The 20114-nt window shown below is 37.2% G+C and overlaps 1 protein-coding gene across 1 annotated transcript; it reads left to right on the top strand.

Moving 5' to 3' along the window:
- Nucleotides 1-1003: 1003 nt before the first annotated feature.
- On the top strand, nucleotides 1004-15195 carry LOC108672419 (palmitoyltransferase ZDHHC17; the record flags this gene model as incomplete). The annotated part of the gene is made up of 14 exons (XM_018160068.2): nucleotides 1004-1090; nucleotides 3161-3292; nucleotides 4670-4791; nucleotides 5264-5341; nucleotides 5917-6126; nucleotides 6769-6931; nucleotides 7744-7869; nucleotides 8469-8669; nucleotides 9044-9205; nucleotides 9858-10014; nucleotides 11036-11170; nucleotides 11493-11599; nucleotides 12019-12081; nucleotides 12800-15195. Coding segments are annotated over 14 exons (1971 nt in total), but the record flags the coding sequence as incomplete, so codon positions are not given.
- Nucleotides 15196-20114: the final 4919 nt, after the last annotated feature.

The raw sequence follows: 20114 nt of genomic DNA, 5'->3' as shown, positions 1-20114 counted from the left end.
ATCTAATTATAAATAAAGTGCACAAAAGAGCTGCAACTCTGCAAGTGCAAGCCAATGTGAATGTGGAATATTTTGCAGAGCTTTTCAAAAATTGCAGGTATAAATGATAAATTTATAATTCATTTTCAAAAATTATAATAAAAGATTTGCGTCTCTATACTTCTTTAATAAAGAATTTCAGATAGGCTTTTAGCTAGCCTAAGTTAAGCAGCCAGACTTCATAGCCTAGTGACAAACCAGAGATTTTTTAGAATTGGTTCATTTTTAATTTCATAATTTACACAAAATATAATAAGCCAATATCTTATGCATGATAATGCTAGTTCCATGATACTTTACTGGTACTTATAGCACTCCAAAATTAACTTGAGGAAGATTATAAACTTGCTTTGCCACTGGTTAGGATTTTCCCCTTTACCATTGCCTCATAGCTGTCATTCTAATAAAAGCCAAATAGGGTAAACGGCTAAACGCGGTATATTCCGTCATAGTAGGTAATTCCGTCACCTCTTTAGTTTTTCCTTTATATTAAGCTTTGTTTTAGTTCCATGCGTTTGTTGATGGTTGAAATGGTGACATCATACATTTGTGCGTCAAACTCTGTCTCTTATACACATCTAGATGTGTATAAGAGACNCTTGATGCGTCCTTAATGTGACGGAATATACCGTGTTTACCCTACCTATTCTAGTTAAATTTTCCTCTGCTGTCAAACTCAAGGTATTTGAACATTTTTTTGACACGAACCTATCTGAGAGGCTGAGCTGAGATAGGTATTGAAGCTAAACTGTTGCCTGGTTATCAAAATACAAATATATGAATTGGTTGTTCAATCTAAACTACATATATTTCTAATATAAATATTATGTTGGCATTATTTCATTTTTCCCTGCAATTTTGATTTAATTATAAGAAATGGAAAAATGCTTAATAACATTGCAGGTTCTTACTTTTCTTTGTATCTTCTATTATTAATAATGTGTAATCTTTTCTTTTTTATTAGTTGAAACTAGATGGTACTGTGATATTTTCTTCACATATTTTTTCTAACCTTAATACCATTGTTGCAAATGAGGTTAATTTTTGTAAGGTGAGTAACAGTTAACTTTTTAATGCATGACTTGCAAAAGCTGACAATTTGGAGAATTGTCATAGAAAGTTACTATCTTGATTCATCCTACAGAGTTGTTTGGATGTAAAACTGTATTGACGGAAAAATTTGATGCCTGTTGTAGATATTCTCTTTGGCACCAAGTTGTAAATTTATTTTATAGATCACAAACTACAATTTTGTGTTTATGTTTGATTCATATGAATGAATGAATTTTTAATGATCCTGTCCTCTATCTTCTGACTTCTGTATTGTATCTAGCTTCTCTCTTGAATAAAATAAAAAAATTCTCAGTAACATTAATATTAAGTACTAATAAATCATCAGAAAAAAATCACAATCAACTAAAATGAGATAAAGCAAGAATAGGTGTCCAAATTTGTTTGGAAAAAAGGCTTTGTATGGCAAATTTATTCCAGTAATAATTTAGCTGTGTTAAATCACAATCATTATATATGTGGCATGTCAGATTTTTTGTATTCTTGGGAATCAAAATGTTTATTTTACAAGTTGCAGTTGCCCATAGATGTCTAGTGAACAGTTTAACAGTTCTAACTGAAACTTCACACATAAAATCTTTGAGCCCTTTGTCTCATTATCAGGTTCTGCCAATTTATTTCATTATGATTAGGCTTGCAGGTTATATATATGATTACAGGGGCAGTTCAATGGTAAATAATTAATATTCAAATCAACAATTACATTGTTGATTTGAATCTAATTCAATCCTAACCTATTGGAATTTGTATCAAGGACTTTGAAGTTAGTTTTATGTCACTAAGTAAACCATCTGGCAAGCTTACCATAAAACATGTATATAAATGAGTTTGAAATTCACAAAATAACATTACCTAGATACAAACATGAGTTCTTGAGACTTTGAGTGCAAGCCTGCAAGGTTTCATAAAATTCTGTTGTGAAGCTTGTAAATATTTTTTGGTCACTGTAACTTGGAAAGTTTTGATAGATTGTATGTAAATCAATTTGTAAAAACATTTTTCTGCCTGAACTTGAAATGTTTGCAACTATGTATCTTGTGGCAGGTTGGCTTTTTATTTTGGGCATTACGGTGATGCTTACATTGAAGACGTAATTTGTGGTTTATCAGGTAAAATAACATGAAAAAATAGACGGCATTGTTAATTTATAAACAAATGGGTGGTGATAGTTTGTGCCATCTGTCATACACTTGCATGTGATTTCTGCTCTGGTTGTTGAGCATTAATTAAGTTGATATTGTATGAGCTGGGATGTGACTTGCATACCACATCATATATACTCTCAATAGGATTCTTTAGTGAATTGTAGATAAAAATTCTATATTAGGATGACATGTTTGAAAGTGTTCCTTGTACTGTCAAAGCATTAGAACAATATGGCTCCTACTAAAATGTAAATACTTGATAAGGGAAAGAATGAAGGAAATAAATCTTCAATACAGTCCAGTGATCACATAGAATAGAATAGAGTAGAAGTGTTGGTACTGAAGAAATAGGCCCATTGCCTGTTGCCGATTCTTGAATTTTTTGTGACTCGATTCACAAGGGATCCAGCCTTTGGAAACCGATCTTTCCGTAACATGAAGTAAATTCTCAAATATTGAGCCTCTTGTATGGTTATGGCTCATTCATGCCAGATTCTGAGCTGAGGCTGATCAATTAGTTGCCTTCAAGATACTGAAGACTAGCATGCTGCTTGGCTGTCACCAATTGAACTTCTCTGTACATGGAAATTTGCTAACCATATGATCTATATCAAATAATTTATCTATAATACAGTACCAGACTGTGAAATAGACATTTTAGGTCATAATATCACCTTTTCAGTTTTTCCAGCTAGACACTTTGATCTTGCTGATAATTAAAGGTTCCATCAACACCTTTTATATCAGCTTCTCTAAATATATTTTTTATGGTGTACATATTAGATATGGTAAGTGTTTGTGAATTTCAAGCTGAAATATTGATTTAAACCTTCCAAGTGAAAACTGTCCTGTCTGTCAATGTCATTTATAAATATCTTGTTTGTTAAGAGTTTCAAACATTACAGGAGGCATGCAACCCTGGGTCCATGTATGGAATTGAACGGGAGGCAGGGAATGACAGTCTCAGTGAAGTTGAAGAAATTTTGCCTCAAAATGAGTCAGAGTTTTCAAACTTTGACATTGTCAAAGCAACTCAGGTAAGATTTGTTTCTGTTACTCAGTTTCTGTAGTTTGTTAATAATTTTTTAAGATGAAACTTGTCTATATAAATTTAAGCATTTATTATTTATTCCTTTTGAAATTTAATGATTTAGAAGACTGCTATTTCTTCAATTAATGCTTCTTTAATGCTTGCCAAATCCCCTATTCAATTTAATGATTCACCATGAAATAGAACAGACATTATAAATATATTTCAATTTAAAATGCAGTACAGGTAGTAGTATTTCTTGCCACATTAGATAACTATGACCTGCCACAGCTGGTTTTTGATGACATTCTTCTTACATTTGATTAGTTCATGTTTTTTGGATGTACAGCAGTTGTTTTTTTTTATTCTGGTACTGGTTGCAGTGTAGAATTCTAGAATAGCACACAAAGCTTGTCATTTTTGGGTGGATGCATGTGTCCAGAGGCACATTTATGTGCCTCCAGACACTATATATATTTCTACCTGAACCTAAGGACAGGGATTTGTGGACTAAGTGCATGTGGATAATTAAAACACCATCTGTCTAGAGAACTTATCATGATTCAGGGGTGATTCTACATGAGAGTTATATTAGTGGCATAAGGCTAAGACATTGACCATTAGGTCGGAGTAGCTTTAATGCTAGTTACATAGCAACATACTTGAGTTACTGGCTAAGGTTCCCAGCCCCTTTATAGACTGTACATTGGGATTGGGTTCATTGGGTTCTTGTGCTCTTGACATTACTGGCTAAGGTTTCCAGCCCCTTTACAGGCTGTACCTCCGTTCATTGGGTTCTTTTCCTCATGACACATAGGTACCTATGCTGTATAAGCTGTCAACTCATTGTCTGAGGCAAACTCAGTGACACAGTGGACTCGTAGCTAACTAGGCCTGCTGGTAAACATAGAGTAGGTATTTGTATCCACAAACTTTTCTTGGACACATGTCCATCTAGAAACTGTAATCCACTCTTAGACTGTGAGTGGTTGTAGGATTGTAATGGCATTCTCTGCAGACTGTGATTGGTTGGCAGGATTGTGATGTCATCCTATCCAGACTGTGATTGATTGTGTTATGGTCTTTCCAATACCTATGCAATTTGTACTGGTTAATTTAACACTGCTCTAGAATTCGGCACTGACTGGTTGAGTTATGAACTTGTCTGGTATGGAATACGTCAATGGCTAATGGCATAAGTACCACTTTGAGATACCAAAGTTGAAGCAAGTAATTTGTAAAACTTATTCAATGCCCATCATGTAAATGCAGATGCTGATGTCACAGCAAATTTAGCAAAAGAAGTAGATAGATAATGGGATTATTTTTTAGAGTAATATGTATAGTAATTTTATAGTTGTGCCTTGCATTTACATCATTTCAGTACGGTGCACTGGAGCGATGCCAGGAGCTAGTCGAGGCAGGATATGATGTCAACAGAAGAGACAGTGAAAACGTCACTCTACTTCACTGGGCCGCCATCAACAACAGAAGAAGTATTGTCAAGTAAGTAATTACTTAAATACTGCCTTTAATTTCTACATTTGTGAAAGTTAGTATTCCTTTTGAAAGTTAGTATTCCTTTTGAAAGTTAGTATTTCTTTTGAAAGTTAACATTTCTTTTGAAAGTTGGTATTCCTTTTGAAAGTTAGTATTTCTTTTGAAAGTTAGCATTTCTTTTAAAAGTTAGTATTTTTTTTAAAGTTGACATTTCTTTTGAAAGTTAGTATTTTTTTAAAATTAGTATTTCATTTGAAGTTGGTATTTCTTTTGCTTGCGTAGTTATTTTCATCCAAATGATGTTTAATGACTCATGTGATTGCTGAAGTTTAAAATAAGTTAGTAGTCTTGAGAAAACATAATAAACTGTTATCAAAAGTTATGCAACACATTCAAGTTGTGCTGCCGGACTTACTGCTTTGAAAATTCTGCATGCAATTCCGTAATTTGTGTCGTCATTTTCTGGGCTTGTTTGCAGATACTACATCACAAAAGGTGCAGTGGTGGATGCCATTGGAGGCGAGCTACTTTCTACACCACTGCACTGGGCGACACGGTTTGTTGTATGTTTCAAGTGTAATGCTTTCATCAAGTTTACAGTTAATTGATTTTGTTTTTTCCTCTCTTGTTATAATTTTTATAAAATATTTCAATATTGTTTATTTTTTAGTAACTGTCGCTATTGCAGAATCTATTGTTACACATTGAGATAATTTGAGCATCTTCATGACTAAAACAATTATGTCAAGTATACCGAAGGAGCAATTACGAAATAAATGATTTATTCATGACTATTAGTCTGTGATATAGATTTTTTTGTGTCCCGCCAGCGTATTGTACGTTGGAAGATACATTTAGGTTAATGATATATTAATGTAGGTGTGCAGAGTACGTTGGAAGATACATTTAGTTTCATCAAATATTACATTTAGTTTCATCAAATATTACATTTAGGTTCATGAAATATTAATGTATGTGTGCAGAGTACGTTTTATGATACATTTAGGTTCATGAAATTATACATTTAGGTTCATGAAATATTAATGTATTTGTGCAGAGTACGTTTTATGATACATTTAGGTTCATGAAATTATACATTTAGGTTCATGAACTATTAATGTATGTGTGCAGACAAGGCCACCTGGGCATGGTGGTGCTGCTGATCCAGTACGGGGCAGACCCCAGCATGCGTGACGGTGAGGGCTGTTCTTGCATCCACTTGGCCGCTCAGTTCGGACACACTGCCATCGTCGCGTACCTCCTCGCCAGGGGCGCCGACGTCGACATGAGGGACAAGAACGGCATGACGCCGCTCATGTGGAGTGCCTACAGAGTCACCAGGTGCTGCTTAGGTCATGCATAAATTTGTTTGCAAGATAAGATGTTTTTTTAATGTTAATTGATCTCATTAGATCAATAATTAATTGGTTATATGACAGAAAATATCAGGTTTTTAGCGCATTTTTCTCATTTATGGAAAAAATGCACTATTGTGCTCACCATGTCCGTCCGTCCGTCCTTGACTTCAAGTTTTTGTCGACGAGAAAATGCGCTTTCTGTCACTCACTGCGGTGAGTACTGAGTTATATTTTTAGTTTTGCATCGTAAAGAATGATCGTTTGTATCACTTTTTACACCGTCTTTATTTCTGAAATAATTTACCAGTATTGAATGTTGAGCATAAATAAAAATGTTTGTGTGTTAGTGTGGACCCAACGCGTTTGCTGCTGACGTTTGGAGCGAGCGTGAGCACCCGTGACAGACTGCACGGCACACCGTCTTTATTTATGAAAACATTTACCAGTTTTGAATGTTGAGTATAAATATAAATGTTTGTGTGTTAGTGTGGACCCAACGCGTTTGCTGCTGACGTTTGGAGCGAGCGTAAGCACCCATGACAGGCTGCACGGTACACCGTCTTTATTTATGAAAACATTTCCTAGCAATGAATGTTGAGTATAAATATAAATTTTTGTGTGTTAGTGTGGACCCAACGCGTTTGCTGCTGACGTTTGGAGCGAGCGTGAGCACCCGTGACAGACTGCACGGCAACACGCCGCTGCACTGGGCTGTGCAGGCCAAGAACAGCGTCGCCGCCTCCGTCCTTGTCAACCATGGGGCCTGCATCGACTCTCCCAATGCCCAGGTCTGAGACTCATTCCTATAATATACCTAATATTGCAATAATAAATAAGTAATATATACTATGGCCAGGTCACAGACTCGCTCCTATAATATACATAATATCGCAATAATAAATAAGTAATATACTATCGCCATGTCACAGACTCACTCTTATACTTAAGTGATAGTAATATACTATCGCAAAAATGAGCATCAGTCTCTCCAAACGCCTAGGTGAGAGACCCACTCCTATAATATACCTAATATCGCAATTATAAATAAGTAATTATAAGTAATATACTATCGACCGGTCACAGACTCACTCCTATAATATACCTACTATCGCAATAATAAATAATTAATATACTATCAACCGGTCTCAGACTCACTCCTATAATATACCTAATATCGCATTAAAAAAAAGTAATAATTAATATACTATCGCCAGGTCTCAGACTCACTCCTTTGATATACCTACTATCGCAATAATAAATAAGTAATAATAAGTAATATACTATCGCCAGGTCACAGACTCACTCCTATACTTAAGTGATACTAATATACTATCGCAAAAATGAGCATCAGTCTCTCCAAACGCCTAGGTCACAGACTCACCCCTATAATATACCTACTATCGCAATAATAAATAAGTAATATACTATCACAATAATGATGATCAGTCTTAAATTATACTCAAAATTGCTTGGAGTTTGATATATTGCCTGAGCTTGAACATATCTGGATATCATCACTGGTTTGTTGTCACTGTTGCATCTGAGAGAATTGAATTTAAAATTACGGGATGTTCTGATAATTTTGTATATCTGTGCGCAGGGCTTGTCTGTTTACAGTCTTATAATGAAGAGAAAATCTCATTGGGTTGACAAGAAGGTTATGGACAAAGTACAAGAATCTCAAAAACAGCAGAAAAATTTCATTTATCGGTTTTTCCGTGATAAGGTAAGCGTATAAAAGATGGGCCATAAAAGAATTTGTTGATTTCACTAAAGTTGTCGATCTCTCCTGAGGTATAAACAAGAGCTGTGCAATATTTATGACTATATAAAGATAAGGCAGTGAACCCAGCATCATTTGGTATGCCTGACTGGTAGCTCTCAATGCAAGAGATGGCTTAGTCTGAAGTGCTATTTATTTTGTTCACTAAACTCTGTTATAAATTTCGCTGTTTCTGTTCATGTTTATTTGGTTGAGGATCAATCGTCTGCAACCGTGCATATATGAATTGACATCAAATGTTGATGAATTTGGGACTGAATATAATAATTGACCATTATTACATGTGGCCGTCAAAGAAATCACTTGTTTGTTCTTTTAGATGATCTAATATTGCAACCATATTTCCCTATTCTACGTAATTTTTGTGTATCTAATGATCACAATCTTACTTAAACGTTTGACAGGTAAAGCAGGGATTTATCTATAACTGAAATTACCTTCAGATGAACTAGTAACCAATATTTGTTAAAGACCAAAGATTATGAACCCTAAGCCTGTTTTAATTTCAAAAATGTTCACCTAACAAAGCAAGCATTCCACAGAAATTACGGTACTGGTCGATGATGCTGAGTCCCGTGCTGATATTTTACGTGGTCGGGCTGGTGTTTCAACTGGAGATGCTGTACGTCATCAAGCTGGGGCTCTTCATGGCGCTCTACCTCGTTGTTTATGGCGCCTCGCTTCTCCTCTACGATGATAGACTTATGACAGTCATGCCCATGGCTGTCTATCTTGCCACTAAAGTAATTGACATATTAACTACATGACTGTCTATCTTGCCACTAAAGTAATTGACATATTAACACCACATGGCTGTCTATCTTGCCACTAAAGTAATTGACATATTAACACCTCATGGCTGTCTATCTTGCCACTAAAGTAATTGACATATTAACACCACATGGCTGTCTATCTTGTCACTAAAGTAATTGAATTGACGTATTAACACCACATGTCACGGAAAATTGCTCATTTTTTCATGCTTTTGACTTGAGCTGATCATCATTATCCAATGTTGTACATTTTTCAGCATTGATAGTAGGTATTTGCCAGCTAGTGTTTAAGAACAGGTGTGTTGTATTTACCTGCAGTGACGTCAAGTTTATCTCTCTCGCAGTTTTGGTTCTACGTGACATGGGTGATATATATTCACGACAGCGTTGGACTGTGGTTCAGCTGCGTGTTCATGGGCAGCTCGCTGCTGCTGTGGTACAACTTCATCAAGGCCTGGCGAGGCGATCCTGGCATCATCGCTGCAGATCAAACACAGAAATACAAGGTTCACTTCATCACTTTTATGCCTACTTTTTTTTACCACACTTCTCTTTAACCTCACTTTTTTTCTGCTACAAATCCTATAATCGATATTTAACACACTTCTACCTGTCCAATCGATCTGAAACTTTGCACACTTGCGTAAAGTTGGAGACAATGCTTGAATCAATTGACAGAATGAATAATTTGTAAATAATTTTTGTAAACATTTAAAACAATTAATTTTTTTAAATAATAATAGTAACTAAAATAAGAAATTCATTGTACATGTGTAACATCAGAGACACCGGCCTCTTTAGAAGTGCGGTCTTTAAAAAGTACTTTTTCACAGCATATTACTCATATTGAATTAGCCCACTTCACAGCGTTGGCTGATTCAACACATAAAATAACAACTAACCGTATTAGATTGACTCAGGGGCTTTCCTTGACGCTTACGAAACATACATGCAAAAATGATTCAACTTCCAGGAATTGTGGCTTGTTGGGTTGTGAGTGGGGTATTGTAAAAGTAATATAGAGCGATAAAATGATGTAATCTTTACATATTTATCTTCTGTTTGTATTGTTCAACTTTTAATTTGTATATTTTTAGAATATTCTTGCCGGGAAGTTCGTTGAAGAATGATGGTTGCATTTATTCTGGTACTGAGCAGACGATTGTAGAACTAGCGGAGCAGGACGGTTTTGACCCGGCGTGGTTCTGCTCGACCTGCTTGGTGCGCCGGCCTCTGCGCTCCAAGCACTGCGCCGTCTGCAACAGATGCGTTGCTAAGTTCGACCATCACTGTCCCTGGGTCGGCAACTGCATTGGTGAGACTTGCACTTCAACTTCAGCCTCTTGCTCTTGGGAGTCAAATGAGGTACTGCATTGGTGAGACTTGCACTTCAACTTCAGCCTCTTGCTCTTGGGAGTCAAATGAGGTACTGCATTGGTGAGACTTGCACTTCAACTTCAGCCAGTTGCTTTAGGGAGTCTAATGAGGTACTGCATTGGTGAGACTTGCACTTCAACTTCAGCCTATAAATAATCAAGTATACTGAAATCTGTGTTTCAGTTGAAATTTTCAATTAATTGAACAAAGTTTTCCGTTGATAAAAACATATGTTTAAATTTTAGAAACAAACTTATTGGCCAGTTGCTCTAGGGAGTCTAATGGGGTAAACATGATAATCAAGCTTACTGAAATTTGTGCTTCAGTTGAAATTTTTAATTAATTGAAAAAGTTTTCCGATGATAAAAACATATGTTTGAATTTTAGAAATAAACTTATTGAATTGATTACCTATGGTCATAATTTTGTATATGCAAGCTAAATCAGCGATGGATTGTTCCTTATGCTGGTCCCCTACAATGATTTATAATGAAAGCTGTTTCGCAATTATTTCATTACATGACTTCACTGATCTTGTTTCCTTTTACCCCAAATCTCCTGCCTGGAATCTGTCATTACACTTTATTTCATTTACAGGCGCTTTGAACCTGCGCTATTTTGTGGGGTTGAAACCAGCGATTGATTGCTCCTTATACTCGTCCCTTACAATCATTTTATCATGAAAGCTGTTTCGCAATTGTTTCATTACATGACTTCACTGATCTTGTTCACTTTCCCCCCAAGCGGCTGCCTAGAATCTGTCATTATACTTGATTTCATTTGCAGGCGCTTTGAACCTGCGCTACTTCGTGGGGTTGAAACCAGCAATGGATTGCTCCTTATACTCGTCCCTTACAATCATTTTATCATGAAAGCTGTTTCATGACTTCACTGATATTGTTTGCTTTCCCCCCTAGCTGCTGCCTAGAATCTATCATTATACTTTATTTCATTTGCAGGCGCTTTGAACCTGCGCTACTTCGTGGGGTACCTGCTGAGCCTGAGCCTCATGTGCGCCCTCATGCTCAAGGGCTGCATAGAGTTCTGGCTCGTCAGCTGCAGCATCAGCTTCCCTCACGTCGGCCTCTGGACTGGTATGTTCTCGGCAAGTTGGGTTTTTCTTTTTGTTTAACTCACAAATTAGTCGGGAAAGTAAGCAAGTCGAGTGCATAAAATCCTCTTTTATGTAATGTTTTCGTTCTTTTGTATACTATGCAAAATGTTTAATTGTCATTACGATCATTGGCTTATAAGATTCATCATATTATTCGCGAGTTATGTAGTGCCTCGAAAACTGGCATCCTCTGGGTAATATTGACCAAATTATAAATGTATATCTAACTGAGATTGACTTCAAGTGTACATGCAATGTGAATGGGTAAAAAACTCTTATAAGAAAGCAAAATGTGTCTACAGGCATAGGCATGGCGGGGACATGTGAACCGTGGGTGGCGTGGGTGGCTAGCAACGCTCTGCTGCACGTCGGCTGGGTCACCACCCTCCTCGCCTGCCAGCTCTACCAGGTCTGTTAAATCCTGTTTTGCGCAAGATTTCATTTTCTTTTATCATTTAATGAGCTAATTTACTACTCCAGGAGCAAATTTAGGTCCTAGCCATTGTCGGTTAATAAATCATTTCAGTTTCTCTGACATCGGATTCCATAAGGACTATTGTCGGTTGTTAAATTACTTCATTTTCCTTAACGACATTGGCTTTCATAGAGGGTATATTGTGAACGGACTTGTATATGCATTAATTGCATTTACCTCCAGTATTATCTTTATTAGAAAGACTTTTTAACTGTGACGGGAACATCCTGACGAAATTTTTTCATTTAGCCAAATTGAAGCCACTGTACTCCTAAAGTGCTATTATTTTATTCAACGACCGAAACGTGACTCAGCCGTAAATGATACTGATATTGATTCGTGTTCTTTTTCAGATCTTAATTCTGGCGATGACGACAAATGAGCGTATGAACTGCTACAGATACCGCCATTTTCAAGTACGTTTAATGGAATATCTCTGCTGCGTATCAATTATTCCAGTGCTAGGTTGTGAAGCACCACCTACAGATGAAATAAATATCTGATGATTATTTATTATTTCATCTGCAGGTGGTTGGCTGTACGCGTTGATCTGTAAGCACCTAATACGCACAACTATTGCCCAATACACTGAAATTCGGCCAATCATTGACCTAACATTTCCATCACGAAAGCCATCAGAAGTCTATGCTGTTTAGAAGCTCTTTCTGATCTTGTGCCCCACGTAGCTCATAGTTCCTGATAGATATCAGTTGTCTGATTAACCCTACAGTGGTCGCGCGGATTACATACGTAATTATGCCGACGAAAATCGACCGTAAGGAAACCGAACAAAAGGGTGACCATTTGGTCAGTTTTTGCACGCGTCCACTGCAGGGTTGATCTTTACTGTAGGCCGGATTATTTCCAACGTTCTCCAGTTACCAGCAATTGCCCGGGAGAGTGATGTTGAATCCAATGCTAGCATTACAGAATTGCGCTAACATGGTCACATTACAATATTTATAATAATATACGTAATAATTATGACTTCGAACACCTAACGTCAGTTAATTTGAGATTTTGCCCGTTGCCTACACTTTGCTACAAAGCTTTCATTCAAGCTAGTTACCGAAAACTATTTTTTTCTCTGAATGTTGTCGTTCAGCATTTAATTTTGTACGACTGATTGAGCAGACGGGCAAGAAGGGCGAGGTGAGGTCTCCCTTCAATCGAGGCGTGTGCCGCAACTTGGTCGACCTGCTGGGCGTTCGATGCTTCGGTTTACTGCGTCCGTCACAGCGGGACTGGCGCGTCATGTACACGCTTGAGGACGCCACAGCTCCTGACACTCCTAGTGATGCTTCTGAGGAGCGCCGCCCTCTGATGCACGACGACGCTCATGAGCCTTTTGGATTTGTTTAATTGTTTTAGCTGGACTCGAGCCTCTTGATGTGTAACTCTTAATCTAAGATATTTAAATTCACGTACTGTGTGCAAATGAGATCTGGATGCGTGCTCTGTCCATACTGCCGCGGCTCTTTTGCTTTAGAGAGTTATAATAAAATGTTAGCGTTATTTAGTGTATTTGTTGCAAGGGTTCAGTGCTGTAAGGAAAGTGCTTTGCTAACATCAACTTTAGGAGACTAAACTCTGCTTCAAAAATTTTGCTAGTCATCAACCCTGCAATTGGAAGAATGAGCTTAGCTTCGAGGAATAACTATATTGTGAGATATATTGTTCATTCACTTCCGTAACAAGGAAAATAAATTTATTCCCCCACACCCCTTATATTCAATATTATGGTAGCTCGGCAGGTTAATTCTGGTATCATGAAGAATCTGACGAGAGTCTACTAATTACCCGTTCATGTTCCAATGATATTCGTTTGACTGGTTGACGTTCTTATGATGGAGCATCTTTTATCAGTGCTTCCGTCTAGCTGTTGATTGTGACTAGTTCATAATTTGTATTTGTTAACTAAATAATAACATTGCCGATATCCCGTCGTTCAATTTAGGCAGTGTTTGTGATCCTGAATTCAAAAGCTAATTAAAATGACGAAATTTATCCCATAGTATATTACTTTATTTGTGTGCATTGCGATGTGAATCCCGCTTCACAATCTAAGTTATGGTTCATTGTATATTAATTGCTGGATATAAAATCTAATAAGACAGCTCTACGCTCTCCACTTTGAGCCTTTCTAAGTCAACTTAGCTTTAATAAGTGTGTAGTTGTAGGATTTACAGTTCCATTAGAATTAGATAAGACTGGTTGGAGAAGATCGTGCGGGGATGAAAGCTCGTATCAACTTTGCTATGCAAGTCAAGGATCCGCACGCAAGCTGCACTAGCTCAGCTAATCGCTACTAATGAAGCTCGTCTTGCATGTGATGTTGGTAGTTGACGATGGGGGCCGTACTATCAAAACTTGTTTAAGTTCACAGAGCAGCAAATTTCTCATCTGATTTATGGTTTTAGTTTGACGAACGTTATGGATTGGCTAATAGAGTTGTGAAGTACTCCATTAGTAGTAGTACATAGTTTTTAAAGTACGGCTCCTGATCTACACTGACACGCATCTGATTGTGTAATTGAGGACTGGTCTCTGATTGATATTTTTAACAGTAGTAAGGATTGTCACGTAATATTGATAACGGGTTTGTCGCTCTTTCGGCAAACAAAAGTTCACCAAACCACGTGATTTTATCTATTTCCATGAAATCTTGCACATTTACTAGTACATGGTGTTGTCTAAGTATAGGGTTAAGTATGAGTACCTATAGTGTTGAAGTGAGTGCTTGCTACTCACCGTTGACGTTGCCTGCCCACCGTCAAATAAAGATCGTATTGGTCCGCTGCCTTATGGTTGAATTGCTGACAGCAATGGCAGGACCATATGGCGGTGTTTACTAGTATGGTGTTGTCTAAGTATAGGGTTAAGTATGAGAATAGTGTTGAAGTGAGTGCTTGCTACTCACCGTTGACGTTGTCTGCCCACCGTCAAATATGTACGACGAATAAGATCGTATTGGTCCGCTGCCTTATGGTTGAATTGCTGACAGAAATGGCAGGGCCATATGGCGGTGAACCGCGGCACAAATAAACATACAAAGGCTGGTGGACAGTTGATAGGGAACTTCCGCGGCTATTTAAGACAAGTTGCAATTAATTTGGCAAGTTAAAATTTTAAATGAAGATTTAAATGTACAGTGCGTTGCGAGGGATGATTTATATGTATACTCAGTTTTTTTGTGGTACATGTTGGGCTGGTAACCTCGTATTTTAGTTTTAGTGCATTGTCTGCAATGCTTTATATTTCACTTTAAACAATTCCATACCTCTTGCACTGTTGGCATTTCATCCTCTACTACAAATAATGAATACATCTACTCAATAATTTATATGGTGTCACCAATTTAGACCTCCTCTTGCCATGATGCTTACTAAACTCTTATGTTCACAAAGATTTTCAAAGGGATTGGCTTTCGGTTGATTTCCCTTCTTTTATCTTTTATGTTTATTTTTAATTTATGGGGGAATTCTTTGATTATTTTTGTTGCTCTACATTTGGATGGAAGCTAAATGTTCCTTTCTCCAAATTATCTTCTGTTTGTGCAAGAAATTTAGGCAATGCAATTTCTTGTTTGTTTACTATTGAAATTTTGTAGTGTAAACGAACCATGCCATGCGAGTCTATGATATGTTTTGTTGTTTTCGAGTATAAGTGTGCGTCCCTATTTAGTTCTCGCAGGGTTTTTAGGTTTTTTGCGCAGTACATTTGTTCCATTTTGTAACCTGCTGCAAAGAATGTTACAGGAAAAGCTCGATTGTAAGTTTTTTTTCTATGAGTTCATATATTTGTCATCTGTGAACGAATGTATCTCTTGTACAGTGAACCAAAGACTTGATTTGCATTTCGCTAGTCGTAGGGCTAGGACCATGCGCCGATGATATTGTACAGATTGCATTTGCAATGTAATTATTTGACTCCTATTGCTGTGGGGTGTAGGGCGAATAATGTAAATGTGAGTTACGATTACATTTGGTATATGACATTAGTGTGCGAAGCTGGAAAGTAACCAAAAATTCTCGACTATTCTCTTCTGAACTTTTATTATTGAATTAATTACTATTTATTGAACTAAAGCAGGAAAACGATGCAAACTTTTGCTTTGAATAGCTATTTCTATAGTGGTTGCCAGTGTACAGGAAAAGTAACTAATAGTGAGTTTTTAATGAAGGTTTTCTGTTATCCATCATTTGTATTGTATCTGAGAAGCGATGAATCGATGATATTGAAGACATTTGTCTCAGGGGTTCTTGTATTTTATCTTCCATGTACATACTTCTCTCGTGCTGCTAAGCAGTTGCCATTTAAATGTTCATATAATCTCTCTCAACAAATATTGCACTATCTCTACGAGAGAAATTCGCACTAAAAACACCTATACGATCATTTATTATCTTATTCTTTATAATAATACCGATCTTGCACGAAAGATTGACACGTTTTCAGGTCCGTGAAATTGTTCTGTGACTGATGAAATTCTATTGGTATTTCCTCGAATTTCCTACTATTGTTGCTGTTACTTCGAAAAGGCCGTGAATTTTTAGTTTACATGCCGGAATGAAAGATTATTTAGGAGAATATTGGCTTTACAAAACTTCGATACAAACGTAAGTAATTGAGTGCTGCATTGACATCAATGATTGCTTTTGTCTCACTTATTGTCGACACGAGCGCCACTCGGTGCATCTTGGCCTAACATTTTATGATCTCAGCTAGATATTATTAGAATTCAGTATGAAAAACACGAATGTTTGACGATTAGCGTCGCCTCTGCAATGCCGGTATGGTGTTTTAATCTTAGATTTGGACATTTTATGCACCCAGAAATGAATTCTTTCTCAAACTCGTACACATTATTGACGTCACAATTGATGGTGATGTATTGTTACTGTTTTTATAATTGGCATCCTCTGTATAACTCATCGTAACAAAATTGTATATAAATAGCTTGTACCTACTAGGTTGATTCCACTAAATTGTAAACGAAAACGTTTTTAATTAACTTGAATGTGCCTTTCTGTGATTTTCTTGACGTTGTGTTCTGGCTTCAGTTAGATCTACTTGTAGGTGTGTCGGCTTGTTAGTGGCAGTGATTGTTGTCGTTTATTGTTCCTTGATTTCTGCAACAAGAGCAGCGGGTGAGCGACTTTGAGTCGCTAGTCAATTGCTTCATGAATTTCAATCTTTCGCGGCAGCTGAATTTTATGTGTTAATCTGATAATACTCTTAAAGATATTCGAATTACGAAGGAAGTTTCTGCTGATTTGGAATCATTATTCAAACGCTTTAATTGTTGTAGGATGTTATCAGAACAATGCATTAACATGTCTGGTCAATTGGAAGCAGTCCTCCGTTGTCTTTGCGGTTAAAGTTCAAAAGAATTTCCCCCTCAGGGAGGACTTCTGACGCGTGTCTGTGCTCGTCCGAAGTCCTTTGGGATTTCGCGCTCCTAGGGGGATTGTTCCTGAGCGCCCCACCGCTGAGCTCGCGGTGTCTGACTGCAGATCTCAGTTGTGGGGTTAAGTTATTATGTAGGTAGGATTCCTTACATTTCCCTTCTCTGTCTCTCCCGTGCGGGCGGCTGACGTCCCGTGTAAGCGACCTCTTGTTCGAGTGTCTCTCTGTTGCTTTTCACCTATCCCTTCTTGTCACTTCGTCTCTTTCGTATACAGACGCTGTTTCCTTCGAGCCAGCTTCAGCGGGTTGGACCATTGAGACCCCTTGTGGGTGATGTTGGACCCCTTGTGGGTGATGATTAATTTGAGATTTTGAATAATTGAGACCTTCCGCCTCGCTGGCGATGTTAGATTTTGACCTCCGGTGCGAAATAGCTTGATAGCTGAAGCGCTAGCAAATCATTCTACTACTACTACTCGTAAATTGCAGGACTAATTACACCTTGCACGACACTAAACTTCTAACTAATTACACCGTTTAACTTCTCACCTCTAGTTTAGTGAACTCAACAATCCGAGTAAATCTCATCACCTCACCGACGACTGCATTTGCATTGAGCTGGTGCACCAATGATTCCAATAGTATACAAGTATTGCATGTGTTGCCTGTGAAATGATGGAGATTACTTGAGTTTCCGAGAGCCTCAGCTAGTTTAAAGGGGCATAATTATTTGTTTCGTCTCGCTATGACATCAACTATTAACCAATAAACTTAACTTGTGTCGCTCCAGCGACTAGTCCGCTTTGTCATTGCAAAATTTTCATGCCTGTATGTAAAGCAATGCATTTTGATTTTAACCAAATGTCTTATCACACAAATCCAGTTCAGAGGAACACGCAATTAAAGATACTATATGCTATCGTTTATCATATTTCTAATTGTACATTCATTCTCATATTTATTCTCACTGCATTCGTTCATGATTTTGCTATTTTTCTACTCGTGTCGTGTCTCTCAAGTCTTTCTTAATTGGTTATGTATTTTTGTGCATTGTAAATTTTGCATGGCGTGTTGGAGTGCATGTTGTAAATTCATGTCTAAAAATGTTGTTCCCGGAAATCGTTTCTAGAGAAGTTATCGAGAGCTTCTCTTTGCTCTAAAATTATTTATAATTCGTTTCTTTGACCGTGCCTGGGAACCTTGAAGTTGTTACGTACCATGTGATTTTGTTAATTCAAGTAAAGATACGACATTCGTGTCTTCTGTTTTCTCCCATTGCCACCGTACCATCTGCAGACCAGGGCCTATACCTTTAAAAAAGTTTAAGAGATCGTAAGTTTATCAGCCAATCATTGAGGGCCTTTCAAGCAAAATCCACCAATCATAGACAAGAAAATAGAGCGTAAATACTTACATTCACTTAGCGAGTTTTGAAAGTATGGCCCCAGGAGCCTAAGTGAGTCTAGTGAGGTTTGCAGGTTTTCTTCGTGACGAGATTTGAATTGGTTAACGTATTGTGAAAAAAAGTGTTATTTGGGTTTTTCTTGAAAAAAAAAATTATTCTGAACAACTTGCCCTGCAGACACAAACTTAATGCAGAATTTCATCTATATAGTTAGTCTCTTACTCTCATTGCACAAGAGTTCAACATTTGGGAAATGTGCTCTCCAAGCCACTGTTACGAAACATAAGTGAAGAAAAGACATAGAATGTTGTTAAATTGATCAACATGCTACCATTATGTGCTGGAAGGGTAGACGGTATCTTGTCTTCAAGGGTAGACTAAAAAGATTCCTGTCGGGTTATAAGATCCTTGCAAGATGCAAGGATCGTTCAATTTACAGGTTTTAGGATCATCACATCCGTGTGGTGTCGGACCACGTCTCGGTACAAGCAGCAAAAGAATAGGCGACTTGTTGGATTACTGCCTCGTAGGAGGAAATCTTCGTCGTTTCATGCCTGGTCATGGTAATGAGATCGACCTGATCTGGCTGCTGATGACGTCACGATTGTAGGCGTTCTATCCTCGCACTCTAACCTCAACTCGAGTCTGCTTCCGGGAGCATCAAATCGAATACGTTTCCAATAATATCCGAGCAATAAATGTATCTACTTTCTGTGAGTAGAGATTTGAGATCTTGATGAACTTTTGAAGTAAGAAACTTTCCGGAAGTATTGAGAAATGTCTGGAGTCTGAAATAAACCAAAAGTTGAAGCCTAAATTCTCATTACAGAATGAAATTATTTCTGAAGTTAGCTAAAGATATCAGATCAAAATTATGGTTGAATTAATACATATTAATTCAACCATGGATCAAAATGGTCGCGTTCACAAGAATATTGCTTCTGCAGTCTGCACCGTCATTATTTAAAGAAACGTCTTACAACCGAAATATAAATAAGATGAGATAATCTTTCTGTGACATCAACCTAGAATAGTTTTTGAATGAATGTGAAAAGTCACGTTACGTTAAAAAATTAACCTTTATAAAGCCTGTAAACAAGCTCACTCCTGAACAGAAGTGTTGCATGAAAGTTTACAAAACACTCGGTGGTGCATTACCGTACACATCGTCGAAATAAATAATTTCGGTTACGAGTTAAGTGTCGTCAAGTTGGGCGTGGGCAACAGGAGCCCAACTCGGCGGTCTCTGTGAAGATTGCATGTAAATATGTTTGTGATCGTACGCGTGGGAAAAGCAGAGCCACTGAGATGAATATAGAACTTGTGCAATGAGTCTATATTTAACAAGGGAAATAATATGGCGCTTGGGGCCTTGACAAGCGGCGCCAAAACTTAATTTGTATTAATTTAATACAAATGTATAAAAATACTTTCAACTTCTTATCAAATGCTCAATGATTTGAAATTCAAGGACGATTTTTTTCTCATTTAGTCAGCAATATTTAGTCAAACACTGCGTAATTATTTATTTTACTCAATTTGTATTACAATTTTAATAGTGAATATACTTGCTGTAATCGATCACATACAACAAGTACTCAAAGAGCATTAAAGGTATGAAAATAAATGCATGCA

This window comes from Hyalella azteca, unplaced genomic scaffold (assembly GCF_000764305.2).
Source record: "Hyalella azteca isolate HAZT.00-mixed unplaced genomic scaffold, Hazt_2.0.2 contig10681, whole genome shotgun sequence".
NCBI lineage: Eukaryota > Metazoa > Arthropoda > Malacostraca > Amphipoda > Hyalellidae > Hyalella > Hyalella azteca.
Note: the sequence above shows the minus strand (reverse complement) of the source record. Positions and strands in the feature narration are given on the sequence as shown.